This window comes from Miscanthus floridulus, chromosome 2, assembly GCF_019320115.1.
Source record: "Miscanthus floridulus cultivar M001 chromosome 2, ASM1932011v1, whole genome shotgun sequence".
In the NCBI taxonomy this organism is placed as follows: domain Eukaryota; kingdom Viridiplantae; phylum Streptophyta; class Magnoliopsida; order Poales; family Poaceae; genus Miscanthus; species Miscanthus floridulus.
Window position 1 is genome coordinate 23,136,951 of NC_089581.1, and position 19,295 is coordinate 23,156,245.

The 19,295-nt window shown below is 45.7% G+C and overlaps 1 protein-coding gene and 2 pseudogenes across 1 annotated transcript; all 3 read left to right on the plus strand.

Annotated features, from left to right (window-relative positions):
- The first annotated feature begins 786 nt into the window (after nt 1-786).
- Nucleotides 787-2,859, plus strand: LOC136538201 (ACD11 homolog protein-like). Its single transcript, XM_066530190.1, has 4 exons — nt 787-1,206; nt 1,728-1,900; nt 2,189-2,331; nt 2,466-2,859. Exons 1-4 carry the CDS (start codon nt 925-927, stop codon nt 2,570-2,572), a joined length of 705 nt encoding a protein of 234 aa, XP_066386287.1. The 5' UTR covers nt 787-924; the 3' UTR covers nt 2,573-2,859.
- Nucleotides 2,860-4,339: 1,480 nt separating this feature from the next.
- Nucleotides 4,340-6,907, plus strand: LOC136536211 (uncharacterized; annotated as a pseudogene).
- A 9,444-nt stretch (nt 6,908-16,351) lies between these two features.
- Nucleotides 16,352-18,701, plus strand: LOC136538202 (uncharacterized; annotated as a pseudogene).
- Nucleotides 18,702-19,295: the final 594 nt, after the last annotated feature.

The following is a 19,295-nucleotide window of genomic DNA, read 5'->3' on the forward strand; positions in this document are numbered from 1 at the left end:
TTTTGGAGGAGCGAGTGGTTGGCTCTTCTAAACTCCAGCTCTCTTTTTTTCAACTGAAAAGGTCTCCTACTACTAAACCATTTGGGGGAGACGTTTTTCTTGGATGAAACTCATATGAAAACAATTCAAAAAGGTGATTCATAAATAGTTGCAGTGTAGCTTTCGTGATATCTATGTTAAATTACCGTAGCCCGTGAAGTTCATTCCAAAATTAGGACGTTACTCCCATGTCTAGGAAAAAATGCAACTATGAGTTGCATGCCAATTAAAATGGTTCACGTTTGACCAAATTTCGAGTAAATGATATTCACGTCTATGACTCTAAATCAATTTATTATGAAAATATATTTTATAGTTAATGTAATGGTTTTTTAAAGAACTAATGTAATGGTATTTACTTGATATCATAGTTATTGATATTTTTATCTATAAGTGGTCAAATTTACTAAAACATGGCACTGTGGTAGTATTCTTTCTTGGACGGAGTACTGTTGCACCCCGAGAATATAACATCTCATGAAAATGGAAATGGAAAAAAGATGTATTTTTGCGACCCTCCCTGCTAGCCTGCCACGCCTGACTCCCCGTCACTGTCCGTTCGGCACCTCCTTTTCCATCGTCTTCTCGATTCGACAATTCCCCACGAGACGAGATGGCTATATAAAGCAGGATCCGATTCGCCAAACCGGTTGCCCCTCGAATCCTCATCCACTCCCACGTCCCACGGAAGAATTCCGTTCCGGCCTCCTATACATAGGCAGCCAGCCTTTCACCCTCCCCCCTCCCCCCTCCCCCCCACACAGCCCAGCAAGCCGCGCGCGGAGGTGGGGCGTTCGCACACCTCGCCGCGTGTCCTTCGCCTCTCTCCGTTGCGCCCGCCAACGGTCACGCGTTTCCGGGGGGAGAGAGAGAGGACGGGACAGGATGCTCGGGTTCAGGCAGATGGCGTGGTCGTCGTCGGCGCAGGCGCAGGCGCCGTCGGAGCAGCTGTGCGAAGGGGCGGCGGCCGTCGTGGCGGCGCGCCAGGGGATGGAGACGCCGCTGACGGCGGTGGCGGAGGCGTTCGAGGAGCTGGCGCGCGGGATGGAGGCCGACAGCGGGGAGCTCCGCCTCGCGCCCTTCAGCGACACCTGCGCCCTCGTCTCCGTGCTCTTCAGCAGCCTCGGGATGGCCTTCAGGTTCGCCGAGATGGAGTACGTTACCAAGGTGAGCGCCCGACGATCCCGTCCCGCCGATCGATCCCCTTCGCGATCGTTCTGCGCAAAATTTCCCCTTTTTTTCGCCGCTACCGGGATCGTTTGCTTCGCTTGTACCGTTGTTGCGATCTCCGTGACAGGGATCCAAGATTTTACACGGCTGACGAGATAACATGGCTCCATATGCTGTTTTTGACTTTCATTGGATCTTGCAGCGTCCACCGACGTTGCCCGAAAAAAAAAACAGATAGGATTATTCTATCTTTTCCCTCATTCTAGAAAAAAAAAAAAGAACGTACGTCACCGCAAAAAGAATCGAAACTTTGCATTCTTTTCCTTCAAGGAAGCTCCAGGAAAGAACGTTGCCGCGTTGATTTGACTTGCAGTCGATTGCGTGCAGACTCTTTCGAAATTTCAATGGTCAGCGTTATTAGTACCAATCAAAATTGCTCACGCGTACTCCCGGCAAAGGAACGTACAGGCGCTTCCCCGTGTGGATAAAATACTGAATGCGCCCATCCATCCTTCCAGGTGAACGATCTCATCGGTGCTGGCAAGTCGTACCGCACGCTGAGCGACATCCTCGACAAGGACATCCAGAATGACTGCGTGAAGAAGCAGGGAAGCCACTCCCGGAACCTGCGCAGGGTCCGCCTCGGCCTCGGCCTCATCAAGGCCCTCTTCGAGCAATTCCTCGCCACCGAGTACGTCTCCTTACATTCAACCAAACGCAAACATCTCATCACGAAACTCTGAACATTTCAAGGCGTCTGTTTGTCCTGTATACAACGTCTGATGTCCTTTTGTGTGATGGCAACTGCATGATTCAGAACTGGTTGTTACGGATAAATATAGTATTTACCAATTGCCAATTGATGCCCGTAAGCTATTGCATGTATAACTGTCAAGTGCTATGATTGACAGGTAGTTGTTTTGTTTTAAAATATACATACTGACAGGTCGCTCTGATTCTTTGGCACTTGGTTTTTCAGGGGTTCATTGTATGATGCTGCTACGACAGCTTACGGGCAGGTCTGCGCGCCGTTTCATAGCTGGGCTATAAGGAAGGCTGTTGGTGCTGGCATGTACACTCTTCCAACCAGGGAGCAGTTGATAGTGCGGCTGAACGAAACTGGTAGGCAAACATGAACACCCACCACGTTTTTAAGCATTATTACAATCGAATTTCGACCTCTCGAAAGAAAATGCCTTTATTTCTCCAGGGATTGATCGAGTGTTAACAGTGTCCTTTATTGATTGTTGACACAGATTTCTCGGTGCAGAAGGAGATGAGGAGATACATTGATGCTTCGAGTCCTATCATAGAGTACATCGATAACCTTTTCCTCTCGAGGAACATTAGCCTAGATTGGTGAACTGATCTGAACTGGACTGAAGATCGAGTATGTAGCTTGTTCACAAGCTGTTGTTGGTACCATCGGTTTTGTTCACAAGCTGTTGTTGGTACCATCGGTTAATTCTGTTCATAGTTATTTATTCAGCCTTGTTGGGTGGTGGATGGATGCTCCCTTTTCTTCCTTTGTTGGACGCACGGTCTCGTGCATGTGTTGTACAACTGCATGATAATTCTAGCACGGCCATTGATATTCTTGCCGACTGTCTATATAGAAATTGATGGATAATGCAATCGACTATTCAGATATGCAATCGACTATTCAGATATGCAAAAGTTCTCTCCCTAATCCAGCTGATCTCGGTTTTGGTTGTCTAATTATACTTAGGCCCCGTTTGCTTCGCTGAAAAAACAAGCCGAAACACTGTTCCGACTGATTTGTTGTGAGAGAAAAACATTGTTCTAGCTGAAAAGTACGGATTACAAGACAAGCGAACAGGACCTTAGAATTCGAAATGCTGCAAGAGATTTGAGGTCTGAAATGTAGGGGGGGGGCCTTTAATACTGTTTCTGTATCAGATATACAATCAGTTGTTAGGGTCATGAATATGCTAAGGCCGCGTTTAGATTGCAAAAAATTTTGGCCCAGCCCAAAAATTTTTGACTTTGGGCTTTTTGGAACTAAACGACACCCAAAAATATTTTGGCCTGGTATTGTTCACGGTGGGGTGTTCGGCCTGGTCCTGTGCGGCTTGGGAGGCGTGAAGGACGTCTGGTACCCCGCACCCACCCCTTATCCATTCATCACGCTCGCCCGACACTGGCGCTCTATCCCTCAATCTCATCCACTCTCGAACCCTAGCCCCCCGCCGCTGGTCACTCCCTCCCACCACCGCCGATCTCCAGCCATCCCACCGCCGCCGCGCAGATCCACGAGCTCCGCCGCTAGATCCACCCTGTCTGAGTCCAGATCGAGGACCACCTTCACGCGTTCGGTGATGGAAGGACACGACGGCAACGACATGAGCGGCGCCGGCTACAATGGCGACCACGGCATCGACGGCGTCGGCCACAGCAACGACGCGCGCACCAGGGATTTCCTGGCGCCTGGTAATCCCTGGGGCCATGCCGGCAGTAGCGGCCTCTTCCCCGACGCGGCGCAAACCTTGTCAGGTTCAAGCAGATTCAACCATTCCCGGCTGGGGTTGGAGTCGCTGGATCTCAACGCCGGCGAGGACTGGCCGCAGATGGAGGCCTACGCGGGCTACATTCGGGGGGGACAACGAGGTCCCCCATGGCTCCCACCCCCATCCGCGTGCCTTCCCGCAACAGTGCGCGCAACCTCGGGTCGAACACTGGCATCGCCGGCGGAGGAGGACAAGGAGCAGGCATGGGTGGAACATCCGTTGGAGGCGGCTTCGTCCCTCCTCTGTCTCCTCCACGGGGAGGCGTGTCTGGCCGTCGCAGGGGCCGCAGTGCGCGTGTACGCGGGCCGGGGCCAGCCATTCTTGATGACAACTTCAATGAGGCCGACAACATGCACGCCCCGCGAGTCCCGGTACAAATTCCACTCCCTTTCTCCTTGATCTTCTGTTTAGTAGTAGATCTGCTGAGTTACATGCATGTGTCTAGGATGCTATATGTATTATTTAGTTGCTGGTGCTATGGGTGTTCTGTGATACAAATTTAAGCTACAACAGTTGTAGATATTGATTAACCTAGCTTAAGTGTTTACCAAATGGTTTAATCTTTGTACATGTGGTGTACTGAAACAAGCATCGTTTAGGCTATGAAACACAAGGCCAACTGGACTGTACCGAACACTAAGAAGTTCTGTGACATATGGTGCCATGAAATTGCCATTGGCAATTGTACCAAGGGAGTCATGAGCAAGACTGGGTCGAGGGACCTCATAAGGAGGTACCAAGCAGCAACAGGTTTGGTCCATGACAAGGAACAGATTGCTGGTAGGCTAAGGCAGCTGAAGGCCCAATGGGCATTCTGTAACAAGCTCCGCTACGACTCTGGCTTAGGCCGTAGCGACGATGGAACTGTTGAGGCCAGTGATGCATGGTGGAAAGCAAATACAAACATAAATGGTCTATCTATCTCTTCTGTGTTTCAGCACTTACTAAGTAACACACTGCATAACAAATGATTTCATATTGCAGGGGCAATCTGATTTGATGAAGTTCAGGAAAGGTTTGCCTGAGTACTTAGATCAAATGGACAAAATGTTTACTGGAAACACAGTCGATGGCTCCACCTCTTTTGTTGCTGGTGAAGGTGGTACTATTGACTTGGATGGTGGAAGCTCGGATGAAGAGGCAACAAATGAACAGGATGACCAGCTCACCCCAGTTAGCATTGGCAACAAGAGGGCCAGCAGCACGAGCACCACTGTCTCTAGCCCACGCAAGAGGTCCAAGAGCCCAGCACTGAGGGCAATGGACAACAACATGAGGACACACAATGAAATTGCCAACCGTAGGCTCTGCTTGATGGAGAGCATGTTTGAGCACAGGAAGCAAGAGGCCCACAATTCACGATCCGCCCTTAGCCAGAAGATAGACAGGGTCACCCAGATAGTAAAGGAGATGGGTATAAGTGCACAGACTCCTACATTGTTCAGAGGGCTGTACAACATCATCCACAATGAAAGTGATATGGACTTCTTCCTTGCCAATGGTTCGGAAGAAAGGATGATCATCATCGAGCAAGCTGCGCCGATCGACCCATAGACCATCTTATCTTATTTCGTCTATGAATTGAAGTTCTTATCGTAATGGTGTCCTGAAACAATGTCAATCATGTCCTATGTCATTTGAACTAAGTCTGTAGTGCATGAATGTGTGTTTCAACTATGTTTGTGATGTTTCTTATTTCAACAACTTAAATGTAGTAATGTTTGGTGAACTTCAAGTATGGTGACCATTTGAACTATGTGATGCATGGGTGAGAGTGACTGGCACATGTCAGTGAACGTAGTCATGCATGACATTGAGTTGTAATGTGATTCATGACTGAGTTTACTCCTTGTTTGTTCTCACATGTTCATGTTGTATCAGCAGCAGCAACCCATTGTGTAGACCCTTGGGATGTTTTACAAGAGATGATGATGGCTGAGTTAGAGGATGCTGAAGATGATGATGCTTTTATCTATGGTATGTACCAGTATGCCCTGCACATTGACAAGCATTTGAATAGGGTTGAGTATAGGCAACCTACCATGACTGGTTTGGAATGGGTACAGAGGAAGCTTGGGGATAGCAAGGCCTGTTATAGCATGTTTAGAATGAGCCCACCTATGTTCCATAGACTGCATGATCTTTTAGTACAATCATATGGCATGAAATCTAGTGCTAAGTCTACCTCGGTTGAGGCTCTAGGGATGTTTCTTTGGATGATTGGGGCACCACAATCTTTTAGGCAAGCTGAGGACAGATTTGAGAGGTCACTAGGGACTGTCTCCAACATGTTAAACAAAGTTTTGAAGTGTATGGTCAAGCTTGTTGCTGACATTATTAAGCCTGTCGACCCACAATTTAGAACAATGCATCCTAGACTGAGAAACCCTAGGTTCTATCCCTACTTCAAGGACTGCATAGGGGGTATAGATGGGACTCATGTACCTTGTGTGGTGCCAAATGATAAGTTTGTGCAGCACTTGTGCCGTAAGGACATGACTACACAAAATGTCATGGCTATCTGTGACTTTGACATGAGATTTACATTTGTTCTTACTGGTTGGCCGGGGTCTGTACATGACATGAGAGTATTCAATGATGGAACAACAACATACAGCCATGTCTTTCCACATCCATCTGCAGGTACACACCTATTTGATAGCATATTTGGGTCCTTGTTGTTCAACTACTTGAATGTAAAATATTTTTTTGCTGATGTAGGGAAATATTACCTTGTGGACTCCGGGTACCCTAACCGGCTAGGTTACCTTGCTCCTTATAAGGGAATTAAGTACCATCTACAGGAGTATCGAGATGCCCTAGAACCCCAAGGTAAATATGAGACCTTCAATTATGCACATTCATGTCTTTGGAATGTCATTGAAAGGTCATTTGGAGTTTTGAAAATGAGGTGGCGCATCTTGCATCAGATCCCTTCTTATGCACCTCATAAACAAAGCCAAATCATAGTTGCATGTTGTGCTCTACATAATTTCATTAGGATAAGTGGCATAGGGGATAGACACTTTGCAAGGTGTGACCGTGGTGATAACTATGTGCCACGAGAAGCATCTGAGAATCAGCCTGACCCCGAGGAAGTTGAGGATGAGTCTGATCTGATGAATGAATTTCGTGATTCGATTGCTTATGCTTTGCTAAACCATTCTTGACAGTTTTGTGTGTTTGAGGACATGTATGTGTACTGCATATGTACAGTTGTGTCAGTACAGTTTTGTGGATAAATTATGCATGATTAATTGTTAATTACATCTGTTGTGTCATTGTGATCAAACATGCATGTTGTTGCATGAGAGACAATAGCATGCATGCATTTGAAGCTTCAGCATGCATTGGGTGCATGCATGTGGGCCCAATGTTGCATGACAGACCTTAATGGTGCAGCTGTCAGGTTTTGGGAATGGCATCCAAATTTTTTTGGCAACTAAACAGCAAACCTAAAAATTTTGGATCTCAGGTTTTTGGCTAAAACCTGCTGCTGTCAGGTTTTTGGCTGAGGCCAAATTTTTTTGGCATCTAAACGTGGCCTAAGTTCTACACATGTTTCTGTATCAGATATACAGTCAGTTGTTAGGGTCATGAATATGCTAGGTTCTCCACAATAGGAGTTTCATTCTCATTAAGTATGCAGGGTATTTAGGGTTAGTTCTACACAATAGGAATTTTTTTTTGAGACGAACACAATAGTTGTTTCATTCATTCTCATTAAATAGTGTCATATTAGCGATTTTATGATGTGACAATGAATTTATGAAGAAGCAGAAAGATGAGTTGAAAAGGCTTTGCATTGGCTCCAGCTTCACCTACTTCAAGTTGAAGCTCCTAGGTGCCTAAAACAAAAATGGTTTTCACCTAGAAGAATTAGCACCGATCCAGAGCGCTGCACCAGCGCCATCTCAATGGCTAAATACTGCACAGAAACAACAAAATCTCCCAAAGCCCTTTTGTTGTACCTAACCATGTAAGAACGATATATCATCGAACAAATCAATGGACGTCTCCCGAATCAGAGACCACTCTATCAGGAATCACACTAGATGTACACGCCCCCAATTTACAGAACTTAACAACATGACAGGGAAAAATACAACTATCGATCTTTCCTCCTAGGATGTTGCTTTCTCAATCTTGCTCTGCTATGTAGTTGGGCAGCTCACCCTGGCAGAGGTACACTCGTCGCAGTGGGACGCTGAACCCCAGCCCCTAAGCAGCCGGAAGATGTCCTCCGTGAAGGTGGAACCTGATGATCCTATGAGCACGTTCGACAGCGCGCAGATTGTCTTGTCAAGCATGGCATCGACCTGAACCTGATGATCCTATGAGCACTTTCGACATCGCGCAGATCCTATGAGCACGTTCGACAGCGCGCAGATTATAAAGTAGCTAGGCTGAATAAATATAAAATGAGCTTGCTTTGGAGTACAATGACAAGCCGAGTTAGATTCTAGGATTTTATCTGAGAAGGAAAGGGATAGAATAGACTTTGTTTCTAAGGAATTAGAGAAGATTTGGACTTTAGAAGAGATTAAGGCGAGGCAGAGATATAGAGACAGGAATATCCTAGAAGGGGACAGGAATATAACTTATTTTCATGCTATAGCTAATCAGAAGTAGAAAGAAGAGGATAGAGGTTCTGGAAGACCCTAATGGTCTAGTTGAGGACCAGAAGGGGATGATGGACATTGCTTTAAATTTCTACAAACATTTGTTTACAAGAGAGGACAAACCCCCTATCTCTTTAGGTCAAGGCTTTTGGAGACACGAGGATTTAGTAAGTGGTAGTGAGAATGAATTACTAACTGCTCCTTTCTCGGAAGGAGAAATTAAGGAAGCAGTTTGGAGTTGCTATGCTGATGAGGCATCTGGGTCTCATGGGCTCTCATTTATGTTTTATCATAAATTTTGGGATTTGATCAAGACTGATTTAGTTGATATGTTCAATGATTTTCATAGAGGGAATCTTGATTTGAAAAGACTTAACTTTGCTATGATTTCCCTCGTCCCTAAGGTAGATAAAGCTAGATCCATGAAAAATGTTAGACCTATCAGTCTCATTAACTGCAGTTTTAAGGTGTTTTTCAAAGTGTTAACTCTTAGATTAGGAAAGTTATGAATAGATTAATTTCTCCTCAACAAAGTGCATTTATTCAAGGTAGATATATTTTAGAGAGTGTTGTGGTTGCTCATGAATTAGTACATAGTCTTAATGTATCAGGTGATCCTGATATAATCCTGAAATTAGACTATGAGAAGGCATATGACAGAGTTTCTTGGGATTTTTGTTTGAAATATTTAGGACTAGAGGTTTCAGTAGCACTTGGATTGTTTGGGTTAGACATTTAGTTTTTGGAGGTTCTGTGGGAGTCAACCTTAATGGCGAAGAAAGTAGTTTTTTCAAACCTGGGAAAAGGTTAAGGCAGGGTGATCCTACCTTTCCCTTGCTTTTTAATCTAGTAGGTGATGTTCTTACAAAATGCTCCAGAAGGGGGCTTAAAAAGGTATTATTAAAGGGATAGCTGAAAACTTTAGGGTAGGCGGTATTGTGTCTCTACAGTATGCAGATGACACCATTCTTTTTTCTACAATTGAGGAAGAATACACTAGGAACCTAAAAAGTATCCTCATCTGGTTTGAACAGTTGTCTGGTATGAGGATCAATTTTCATAAAAGTGAGTTAATTCCGTTAAATGTTGAACCTGAAGCAGTTCATAATCTTGCTCATTTGTTCTCCTGTCCGATTGGTACCTTACCTATCAAATATTTAAGGGTCCCTTTGCATTATGGGAAGCTTAGTAGGGAGGACATTCAGCCTCTAGTGGATAAAATGGTGAAGAAAATGGTTGGTTGGAGAGGTAGGTTGTTGTCCTATGCAGGGAAATTAGTTCTCATTAAGTCTTGTTTAGCTAGTATTTCTGTATACTTACTCTCGTTTATTAAATTTCCTAAGTGAGCCATTAGAGTTATACACTCTCATCTTGGTAATTGCTTATGGGGTGATAGCCCCACATCTCGTAAATTTCATTTGGCCAACTGGGAGAGTGTCAATATGATAAAAGAGTATGGAGGCCTAGGTGTTTCTAACTTGAGAGATTTAAATTTGTGTCTCTTAGCTTCTTGGGTTAAAAGGTATAATCTAGATGGTGATAAGATGTGGAGACAATTTTTAGACTTCAAGTACAATACTGATAGACCTAACATTTTTTATAGCTCCTCCTCTAGAGCCTCTGAGTTCTTAAAAGGTTTTATGAGAGCTGCTTCTGTAGCAAAAATGGGATATAGATGACATATAGGAAATGGTAAGAAGTGCAAGTTTTGGGAAGATAATTGGTTAGGTACTTCTAGTCTAGTTATTTAATATTGGGAGACCTACGTATTAATTAATGAGAAGGATGCTACGGTTGCATCCCTGTGGGGTGGTATTGATTTGAAATGCACTTTGAGAAGATGTGTCGATGGTAGATTATACAATCTTTGGTTAGAGGTGGTCCAGTTAGCTTCTACTATTAGCTTTACTGATGAGGAAGATTCACTAATATGGCAGTTTAATTCTCATAATGTATATTCTTCACAATCCTTATATATAGTCATTAATTTTAGGGGTATTTCTCCTGTGTTGTTGTTCTTGCTGTTTGGGCACTGAAGGTCCCACCTAGAGTCCATTTCTTTCTGTGGTTGTTATCTAAAAACAAGGTTCTGACTAGGGATAATTTGAGTATCAGAAAGAAAATCTAGGATCCTACATGTTTGTTTTGTTCAGAGACTGAAACTGTCAATCACTTATTTTTTAATTGTGTAGTAGCTAAACAGCTTTGGTCAATTCTTTCTGAGATCTTCAATAGACAAGTTGGCACAAATTTTATTTCCGTTGAGACTATGTGGATTAGTAATACGAAATTCATAGTGGAAAATATTTTTTGTGCTGCTGCCCTGTGGGGGCTTTGGAAACTAAGAAACAACTTGTGTTTTCAGGGATCACTCTAGATAGATGTGCGAGTGCTGATAGTGAAGGTAACAACAATGCTGCAAAATTGGAGTTCTCTGTGTCCGAAGGAGAAAATCTCAGAATTTCTAGATCACCTGGACAAGCTGAAAAGCTTTGCCACAAGACCTCACCGGCTACCTGACTTGGTCAGGTGAATGTTGAATGGGATCGTATCTTATTTCAACTTGGGAATGGCTGGAAGATCAATATAGCTGATGAAGTTAAAGCTCTTCTGACAAATGAAGTTGATCTGGAAAGGTTGGCTCGTGAAAGAAACTGGATTAGTGTTGCGGGTTTGGCGGAAGCTTGGAGATGTAATGATGGCAATAGTTAGTTCTGTTTTCTGGGCGTTTGTTTGCCTTTTGAGGCCTTTTGAGGTTCTGTGGGAGTTTTTGAACTTTAAATGTTGTAAGGAGCTTAACGGTTTGGTCTTTGCAATATAAAGGCCGAGGGCCACCCTTAAACTCTAAAAAAAAAAGTAAGTCTGTTAGGCTCAAAATTGGGTTCATAAGAAAAAATGGTATCGGGATTCATGCGTAATACCTGATTATCTCCGCCCATGGTGGTTTCTATAGAGCAGGGCATCCCATTTCTCAGAGCTGTGGTGCTCTGGACTCTTCACAAGAGGGACCTGCCTGTCATTGAATACGACCAAGGATTGCAGGAGATTGGTTTCGCTCTCAGCAGCATCGGTGGACAAGTATGTCACAGACACAGGCGCGTTAGCTTTCTCAACGATTCGCAGAATCCATTCTGCTGCCTGAGGGATGGGGCTGTGCGAGCGGCCCTGGGCGCGCTGCACCGGCTGCGGGGGCGGTTGCAAGCTCTAATGCTTTTGTGGCCGCGGCCCTGCTCCACGCTGCTGCACACGTGCTCGTCTCCTCGCACCGCCGAAACGGCGAAGACGCTGCCAGCAGGTTCATGGCGAAGTGATGCTATGGTGGGCGCTGGCCGCCAAGACAGGAATAAATAAGGCGACGACAACGACGCTGCACTGACCTGCTTTTGTGCTCGCACGCACGGTGTGGGCACTGAGAGACGCGGCTGCACGAGTTGCCGCAAGCACCGCATGATATGGCTCCTTGCAGGCGTCCTCGTTGCTCACGCCATGTCCCTATTTGTCGTCACTTTGCCTCTTCCCTTCGCAACCAGAAGCTCACCCTATCAGGCCCACCTTCTCGATGCAATGCTCAAGCGGAGACAGATGAGCTATGGCAGCTCGGCAGCTCCTCCCTGGATGGTGTGCACGAGGGAGGTTGCTGATTATTGAACTGCTAGCGAGCTTGTCCATCCCATCATCGCCCTATTCGTTGGGCTGGTTGGCTTATCCGTAATCTACAACATTTTTTTTTTATAACAAATCAATTTCAGACGGCTTTAATACCAACCGAACAGGCTATATCCATGGTTGAAAGTACTATTGGATGGTTTGGTGTGAGAGAAAAATATTGTTCATTGGTTGATAAGCCAAATACGACTAAGCGAACAGGCTACATGGCGACAGCCTTCAGTGGCACTGAAAAAAAGAGAAACTTACCAGCAAACTAACGCTAGATGGACAGAAATGGCATCGAGGGAATCAGAAATCTTATCTGATGGCAGTGAAGTCTGGAAATTTCAATGAAGAGCTAGACGACTTGTTTGGTAGGGCTTCGGCTTCTCAAAGACAGCTCCGATTTTAGTTTTTTTTAAAGAGCAGCTTTTGTTATGGAGCTAGAGCCGTTTTTATAGGTGATATGGCAAAACAGCTTCTCCACGTAAACAAAAGAGTAAAAAGTTAATAATACCATTATCTTTTTTTTCTTTTCCTTTCTTTTTCTTTTCTTACCTTACGTATCAGTTGCCTAGCGCCTCCTTTTTTTTTTGTCTCCTTATATTTTTTCTCCTCCCATCCTTTTTTTTCCCTCTCTCCTCATCCTCTCCTAGGGAGGAATTCCTTATGTGCCATTAAAAAAAATCGTAATGCCCTATGTGCCACTGTCGTTGGTTTGGGCTCTAACGTATGAAAAGTCAAAAATACCCTTATATGTAAATATGTCATTAATTTTTTGAGCATCTTAACGACTTCAAATGAAAAAACTCAAAACTAGAAAGTTGTAGATCTCGTCGAGATCTATAATTTTTATATAAAAATTATTTTTATTTAATTCCACAAAAAAGATATGATTTTTCTAAGATATATTAATCATATCAAATCATATTTTTCTTGTGGAATTAAATGAAAATAATTTTTATATGAAAATTATAGATCTTGACGAGATCTACACCTTTCTAGTTTTGAGTTTTTTTATTTAAAGTCGTTAAGATGCTAAAAAAATTAATGGCATATTTAAATTTAATGATATTTTTGAGTTTTCATACCTGCAGTTTGACGGCGTTAGAGCATAAATTGATGAGAAAATTCCTTCATTGTCATTGAAAACTATAACAATCCCTTCGTTGCCATTCAAAATTACATGTTCCCTTTATTACCATCAGTTTTAGATTTTTCGTTCACTTGCCACTACTGTTAAAGAGGCGTCACGGCGTGACTTCGCTCCCATATCCGACGTCGACACCATCCGATGGTTCAAAAAAAGTACTTCTCTGTTCTCGGCATCTAGCATCTGGCATCTGGCCATAACCCTTGGACCTCCCGCGCCACGCACCATCACCGCCCTCCCGCTCCGCTGTACACCGCACGTCACGCCGTCTCTCTCTCCACGGTGTCCTTGAGCGGTCGTGCATTCGGGCAGCGGCGTTGACCGGCCGGCGGCCTGCGTCCGGTGCGGTCTGGTGCGCGCGTCGCGTGCGCAGTGCGGTTGCAGCGGCGGCGCAGCTCTGCACCAGCCGGCAGCGGCGGCCCGGGCAAGGCCGTGGCAGCGGTGGCAGCGTGGTGCGCCCCGAATCCATACCTTCCAAATCCAAGATTCTGTCTGCCCATGCTTCCTGCTGCGACGGGTGGAGCGCAGAGAGCTTTCCGCCGCCGCTAGTGCGCACATCGGCAGCTGCTGGATCTACATGACGATGCCGGAGCCGCATGCAGATGCCTTAGAAACCCGAAACCTGAAATAGAAACTAAGAATCCCTCAGAACCAGCGCTAGAAGCAGTGACGACACATGCAATCCAAGTTCACAACGTATTATCAATAAGCATGCAGACTGAACGCAAGAGAATTAACTAAGTTGAAAGATAAACAGATATCTGAAACTGAAACTCTTTAGCCTGAGATATTTAACTGAAAATGTTCTCTTAACTCTGAATACGAAGTGTGAACCTAACATTGAACTCTGAATGTCAGTCTGCCATCAGTGTTACTGAGTGAAGTTCAGAAACTTTGTTCTTGCAAATATGAGAGAGACTGGCTGCTGAACAGGATGGGTTCAGTTTCAAATGAAGCTGAATTCAGAACCTGGTGCAATTCTGAATACAAACTAATTCTGTACCAAATTTACAGTGGTTGACTAAACTTTGAAACCTTATAATTTTTCAAAGCATTAAGATTTTATCCTAGGTCTCCAAATCAATGTACTAGAGCACTGACCCAGGAACAAAAGTTGCTAAGACCGGTCTAATTGTTTATGCCGAATCAAGAGAGATTAAGACGGGAACAGAACAAGTTTGAACTGAACTCGTGTTCAGTTAGCCGTCGCCATCCACACAACCAGGACCCCGCGCTTGGACACTGCAGCTGTTGGTCCGCGCTTGCTGGAGCCACGACCGCCGCTCGCATGCTGCTGGCGCTGCCGTCTCTATTCCCCGATGTGCGTCGTGGTCGTGCCGCGGCGTGCGTCGCGCAGCGCAATCCGCTCTAGCCACAGGTAGCCGAGCGGGGTGTATCCGGGTGGCGTGGCGCGCGAAGAGGTGGGAGGGAGCTCGCGCGGCGCTGCTGCTCGTCCATCCGTCCGAGTCCGAGGGTATGCGAGGTGCCCGCTGCCCACATCCAGCATCTCCAACCTGCATCAGAAGAGGCGAGAAAAAGAAATTCATTAGCTTGCTGTCCGATTCAAGCTTCTGTGAGAGGGGGGCGAGCACCTGCTTTTGTGTGGTGAGAGACCGAGAGGAGAGACAAAATGAGATTCAAATGAATTTGAAACAAGGAAGGCGGGAATTTTGTTTAGGAAAAAGTCTACTTAATTTCTCATCTTTCATACTTGGTCTACTTCACCCCCAACTATGAAACCGTCTGTTTTACCCCCTGAACTTTCCAAAACCGTCTATTTTACCCTCTGGGCGGTCTTTCAGCGGCGGTTTGCTACAGTACCGGTGGTTTTGATTTTTTTTATTTTCGGTGAATTTTTGAAAAATCATAGAAAAATCATAAAATAAAAATCTAATTTTGTTGGACTCCACATGAGTAGATTTATATAGTAAATATATAATACGGTATGCTTTAGTACAAAATTTTTACTATAGCCTTAGATTAATTGGAAAATCTAATTTTATCTATAATTAATTGGAATAATTCATAGCTGCAGCTTCTATGGTCCAATTGTGGTGAAATTTTTATGGTACGCTAATTATTGTATGCTTGAACTATAGTAAAAATTTCGTACTCATTGGACTATGTATAACTTAGTTATAGATAAATTCTAATTAATTACAGATAAAATTGGATTTTTCAATTAATCTAAAGCTATAAAAAAAATTATACTAAAGCATACCGTATTATATATTCACTGTGTAGATCTACTTATGTGGAGTCCAATAAAATTAGATTTTTCATTTTATGATTTTTCTATGATGTACTATGATTTTTTAAAAATTCACCGAAAACAAAGTTTAAAAAGCAAATTCAAAACACGACACTGTAGCAAAACCATTGTTACTGTAGCAACACGCGGTTACTGTAGCAAATCGTCGCTGAAAACCACCGGAGTAAAATAGACGGTTTTGGAAAGTTCAGGGGGTAAAACAGAGGGTTTCATAGTTGGGGAGTGAAGTAGACCAAGTATGAAAGGTGAGGGGCTTAAGTAGACTTTTTCCATTTTGTTTACATATAGAGTGGATAAGACTCTACTATAAGAATATTCCGTCGCCGCTGCCGGAAGGTATGGATTCGGGGCGCACCGTGCCGCCGCGGCCTTGCCCGGGCCGTCGCTGCCGGCTAGTGCAGAGCCGCGCCGCCGCTGCAACTGCGCTGCGCACGCGACGCGCGCACCAGACCGCACCGGACGTAGGCCGCCGGCCGGTCAGCGCCGCCGCCCGAATGCACGACCGCGCAAGGACGCCGTGGAGAGAGAGCGACGGCGTGACGTGCGGTGTGCACCGGAGCGGGAGGACAGTAATGGCGTGTGGCGCGGGAGGTCCAAGGGTTACGGCCAGATGCCAGATACCGAGAATAGAGAAGTACTTTTTGAAGCGTCGGATGGTGTTTGGACGTTGGGTACGGGAGCGAAGTCACGCCGTGACTCCCGTGTAACAGTAGTGGCAACGAGAGAACGACAAATCTAAAACTGATGGCAATGAAGAGAACATGTAATTTTGAATAGCAACGAAGGGATTATTATAGCAATGAAGACATTTTCTCTAAATTGATGGTAGGCGTTAGAGCCTGCGCCGAAGACCGGTAAATTTTGTTTGAAAGACACACATGCCACTGCAATTTTTTTTAATTCTCCCGTTCCCCAACCGCTCGCCTCCCGCAGACGCACGAGTCGGACGCTTCGTCCTCGCGCCCGGCCATCCTCGCCCCGGGACCGAGTGACCCAGCGACCCTGTGGCCGCGCGCCGCGCGCCGCGCCGGGGTCGCCCGCGTGTGCCCTGGCTGCGTCGCCTGCGCCCCCCGCAACTCCGCGCCGGCGCAGCCCGGTGGCTTCAACGCATCTCCCCGCCAACTTCGAGCCGTCGCCCTTCCCTGCGCTGGCCGGTCGTTTCCTGCGCGGGGGCAAAGGAGACCGTGACCGCGATGGTCCCCGCTACCGTCAGACGGAGCCGGAAGAAGCTACAAATTTCAGCTCCTCCTCTCTCTCCTCGATTGTGTCAGCGGAAATTTCGGGGCTTCTTCCTGGGATCTGAGCAGGTCGGAGGCGTTTGGCAGCCGGAGCTGAAAAATGGATTCAGGAGCCGGGTAAGAATCTATACCAAACGGGGCCAAAATTTATGATGGCATTGAGGGAATTGGCTCCTCTTTATACCATGCCCCCTTCGCCTCCTCTCCCTCCGCCTCAGCCTCGACCTCAACCGCCGCACCATCTTCGACTTGTATAGGTGCGTTCCTGCGATTCCCTCATCTCCTCTGTTGTCCTCGATTAAGATTTTGATACTTGGACTTGTCGGGTTGAGTTGCAGTAGGTAGGACGATTGGGCCTGATTGATTTTCTATTTGACAATCGGATTCTTCTTCGAATTCGAATCGCTGTTGCCTTCGATTAAGATTTGGATACTTTGATTTGTCGGGTTGAGTTGCAGTAGGAAGGACGATTGGGCCTGATTGATTTCTATTTGACAAATCGATTCTTCTTCGAATTCGAATCGCAGGAACCAGATCTACGAGTACGAGGATGCCGGAGCAGCGTAAGCAGCACCTTTACCTTGTGTTTGATGACTGGAACTCTGGATACTCCATCCGCAAGGTGAGCTTGTCGCGCCGCTCAGGCAAACGCTCTGAGCAATCGTCCGATTCAGGAGAAGACTCTGAGCAGTCCGGCTTAAAGCCCTTGCCAGTTTTCATGCGCATCCGGGCGCCGCGTGGGTTTCCCAAGTTCTTCACGTCAGCCTTTGGCACCAAGATCATGGCGATGCATCCAGGCGCGTCTGGTGATATCTTAGGCGGAGTCCCAACTATCGACGTCCAGGATCAGACCAGCACCTTTGAACCTCCCACCAAACTTTCCGGCTTTTCCACTCTACATCCCCGTCAGTGATGATAAGCTATTCGCTCTGGATATTGGCACATTTGAAATCCTCCGGGAGCCGGAACCCAGTGGACTGTGGATGTGGGGGCGAGTCACTTATCCTCCATTCTCGATTTCGGATGTCTCCTCCTACGGCGTGCAACCCGATGGATGCATCCTCGTCTGTACCAGGAGTGGCGTCACCTTCATCTTCGACACCAAGGAGCATGCGTGGAAACTATGTGGTCATTGGGTGTTCCCCTTCACCGGCCATGGACACTATGACCCCTCCCTGGAGGGCTTTGTCGGTCTCTCCAAAGACCCGGAGACCCTTGGGTACCTCTACTGCTGCACCATGGCCAGCACCGTGACTATTGGCGACACTGGCAAAACATTGCGGCACCCTTCCCCTGATATCAAGTGCACCAAGAAGAAGGTGTACAACAAGGACCCAGCTGAGGGGCAGCATGTAAGTGCCACCCTTGTGCACATGCGCCAGGGCAAATTCTGCCTTGTGGAGTGTGTCTGCACTGATAACACAACGACTGATCAGGATGAGCCCAGGGTGCCGCCAGGGGGCTGATGAATTGGATTTTATGGGAGGCAGGCCCCAAGGCGGTTGTTTTATGTATCGTTTGAAGACCTTCTCCCTCAGTTATGACACGAAAGGCGACCTCAAGCTTAGAAACTGCAAGGTTCGTTGCTACAGCCTGCCTCATGAAGCAAGAATTGGTTCCATCCGTCAGGATCCCGTGGCATTTTGGCTGTGAAATGCTAAAATCTTGAGATAAATGAGTTCCTATGTTTTCATTCAGGTGTGACTTCTGCTTCTATGTTTTAGTTTGGTGTAATCTCAAACTGTGTTTTTCGTGGATCCGGTGCTGATGTGTGTTGCTTTTCTATGTGGTCACTCAGTTGTTAATGCGTTGCTTTTTTAATTCAGTGTGTAATCTCAAGTGTGAACTATATGTTTAAACTCAGGTATTATTAATGTGTTGCTTTTCTATGTTTTAATTTAATCTGTAATCTCAACTGTGATTCTGTGAATCCCTTGCTATGTTTTCATCGTAGAGTTTGCAACAACAATGAGGATTGCATGTATCAGTTGTGACTTTTTTTGGGTAACCTTAAGGCCCTGTTTGGATGTAACGGAAATATATACACCTGTAAAGTGTTTACATTTGTATTTTGATGTACACAAGATAACTGGCCAATAATTATCCGCTTGTAAAATGTTGTTTGGATGCACAGTATCAGATTACCTCACTACGTCTGCCAACGCTTGTCTTATAATCCGTACTTTTCAGCTTGTTTTTTCAGCTAAAACAATGTTTTTCTCTCACAATAAATCAGCCGAAACAGTGTTGCAGCTTGTTTTTTCGGAAAAGCGAACGGGGCCATCCAGGAAGAGCACACTGCATTAAATTGCCAACGGCGTGTCCACCACCACGTTTCAGTGCATGCACCAGAGCGCTCTTTTGTTCTAGTCTCAAATTACAAGTTCTGAACAAGAAGTCAAAAGAAGAAGAAAAAAAACTGAGCTGCTGCTGACTGCAGTATAAATCAGTGCTCTTGAGTCTTGAGCTAAAAGAGAAATCCCTGCATGATTCTACGGGATAGTTCCAAATGTCTCAGAAAGTGGTAGAACAAGGCAAGGGAAATATAAATATGAGGCATTTGCAACCTTGCAGTTATCATAAGTTCAGAACCAGAAGCTGAAAAAAAAAGGCGAACAGTTACTG

Excerpts from the sequence above, each read along its gene's own strand:
- LOC136538201 (XM_066530190.1), top strand. The coding sequence starts at position 925 with ATGCTCGGGTTCAGGCAGATGGCGTGGTCGTCGTCGGCGCAGGCGCAG. Across the intron at positions 1,901-2,188 it reads GAGCAATTCCTCGCCACCGA|GGGTTCATTGTATGATGCTG; the intron begins GTACGTCTCCTT and ends TTGGTTTTTCAG. Across the intron at positions 2,332-2,465 it reads AGTGCGGCTGAACGAAACTG|ATTTCTCGGTGCAGAAGGAG; the intron begins GTAGGCAAACAT and ends TTGTTGACACAG.